The 2,182-nt window shown below is 45.4% G+C and overlaps 1 protein-coding gene across 1 annotated transcript; it reads right to left on the bottom strand.

The window, feature by feature from the left end:
* Positions 1-257: 257 nt before the first annotated feature.
* On the bottom strand, positions 258-1,322 carry LOC150032986 (uncharacterized). The gene is made up of 2 exons (XM_090307095.1): positions 995-1,322; positions 258-817 (listed from the first exon to the last, which is right to left on the bottom strand). Exons 1-2 carry the CDS (start codon positions 1,320-1,322, stop codon positions 258-260), a joined length of 888 nt encoding a protein of 295 aa, XP_090163221.1.
* Between the last annotated feature and the right edge of the window lie 860 nt (positions 1,323-2,182).

The following is a 2,182-nucleotide window of genomic DNA, read 5'->3' as shown; positions in this document are numbered from 1 at the left end:
GGGAGCCTTCCATGCTCAAGGTAATCTATGATGGGCTGCCACTAGTCTTCCTCATCGGTTAGGTAGACTAATATCGCATTCGTTTTCCCACATGCAGTCTCAATCGGAGGTACAACCCATCTCCGCCAGAGTCATGTATTAAGGGGCACATTATCCAAGACCGTTAAGGCAGTGGCTAGGTTTGCCAAGGCATCTAATTTCTTGTTCTCTATCCTTGGGACATGCTCCAATGTCATGCTTCCAAACTTTTCCATCACCTAGCGAGCGTAAGTGAAGTAGGGTTTCAAGTCGTCATGCCTCACCTCGTCCTGGCATAAGAGTTGATTGATTATCAACTTTGAATCAGCGAAGATCTCTATACAAGCTACTTCAATCTCTAAGGCCATTTGGAGACCAATTATCAAGGCTTGGTATTCAACAACATTGTTTGAGCATAACTCGACAAGTGCAAAGCTATAAGGCAGCATGTGCTTTTCTAGCGAAATGAGGATGATAACTGCCCCCACACCACTTCTCTGTGTCGCACCGTCAAAGAATATGACCCACAGTCCTAAGGTTTCTGTGAAGAGAACTTCATCATCGAGCAAGTCTTCACTTAACGCCCAATTCGATGGAACTGGGTGATCTGCCAAGAAGTCGGCCAATGCCTGCCCTTTAACTGCCCTTTGTAGTACATAAACAATGTCGTACTGTTGAAGCATGATTGCCCACTTGGCTAAACGTCCCGAGTCGATCGGCCTGGACAGGACGTACTTGATAGGATCGGCTTTTGCACTTAAGTGGACTGTGAAGGCTTGCATGTAGTGCCTCAACTTATCTATGGTGAAAAAGGGTGCAAGGCACGTCTTCTCAATAGGGGAATAATTGATCTCGGCGTCATTTAGGATCCTACTTATGTAATAGAGAGCTCGTTCTTTTCCCTTTTCCCCTTCTTGTGGCAACAGTGTCCCTAGTAATCTCTCTTGCACTGTGATGTATAGTATCAACTACTTGCCCGCTACTGGGGCTCCTAAGACAGGAGGGCTGACCAGGTACCTCTTTATGCTATCGAAAGCATTCTGGCAGGCCTCATACCATTCAAACTCCTCTCCCTTTCTCATCAGTCTTTGAAAGGGTTGACACTGCCCTGCCAAGTTAGAAATAAACCTCTGGATATAGGCCAAACGTCCTTGCAAACTTCTTAACTCATGTAGATTCCTTGGTCTTGGCATCTTTTGGATGGCATCGATCTTGGATTGGTCTATCTCTATCCCTCGATGTCTTACAACGAAGCCCAAAAACTTTCCTGAAGTTACATCGAACGCGCAGTTGAGGGAGTTCATCTTTAACTAGTACTTTCGCAGGCGATCGAACATGGCTCTTAGATCTTTCAAATGGTCCTGTCGTCGCCTAGTCTTGACCAAAAGGTCATGCACATAGCACTCCATGTGTTTGTGCAACATATCGTCAAACACCTTCACCATGGCACGTTGATAAGTAGCACCAGCATTCTTCAATCCGAAGGGCATTACCTTGTAGCAATATATCCTTTTTAGGGTTCGAAATGTCGTCATTTCCTCATCTGCGAGGGCCATTCGTATCTGGTTATACCCGGAAGATCTTTCCATGAAGGATAAGGCTTCATGTCCCATTGTCACATCGACAATGATCTCTGTGATGGGCAATGGAAAATCGTCTTTCGGGCATGCGCTGTCTAGGTCGTAAAAGTCTACGCAAACAGAAAGCCATCCATTCTTTTTTCTAACCAGGATAATGTTGGCTATCCATGTTGGATATTTAACTCACGAATGAACTCGGCTTCAATCAACTTATTAACCTCAACCTCAATCTAGAGGATAATTTATGGTCGAAAGCGTCGCTGGGCCTGCTTAACGTGTCGACACCCCTATTTGATTGCGAGATGGTGGACTGCTACTTTTGGATCTAGTCCTGGCATCTCTTTGTATGACCAGGCGAAAACAACCATGTATTCGATGAGAAAATTCATGTATTCGTCCTCTTCCCCTTTCGAGAGGGACGCACTGATGAATGTCAGACGCGGTTTTTCTACTATGCCCAGATTCACCAATTTTAGCTCGTCCACCATAGATTGACCACTGCGGAACGTCCTCCACTTCCTCTTCGATCATACCTTCTTCGGATTCTTCTGTGATGGTAATGTGGTGGCATGAAGTTTCGACTT

This window comes from Benincasa hispida, chromosome 11 (assembly GCF_027475165.1).
Source record: "Benincasa hispida cultivar pf3 chromosome 11, pf3_genome.v1.1, whole genome shotgun sequence".
NCBI classification, from domain to species: Eukaryota; Viridiplantae; Streptophyta; class Magnoliopsida; order Cucurbitales; family Cucurbitaceae; genus Benincasa; species Benincasa hispida.
Note: the sequence above shows the minus strand (reverse complement) of the source record. Positions and strands in the feature narration are given on the sequence as shown.

Bases quoted from the DNA above. Each gene is read 5' to 3' on its own strand.
- LOC150032986 (XM_090307095.1), bottom strand. From the start codon at position 1,322: ATGAACTCCCTCAACTGCGCGTTCGATGTAACTTCAGGAAAGTTTTTG. The intron at 818-994 runs GCAAGTAGTTGA...TTTTCACCATAG, and splicing joins CTTAGGAGCCCCAGTAGCGG to ATAAGTTGAGGCACTACATG.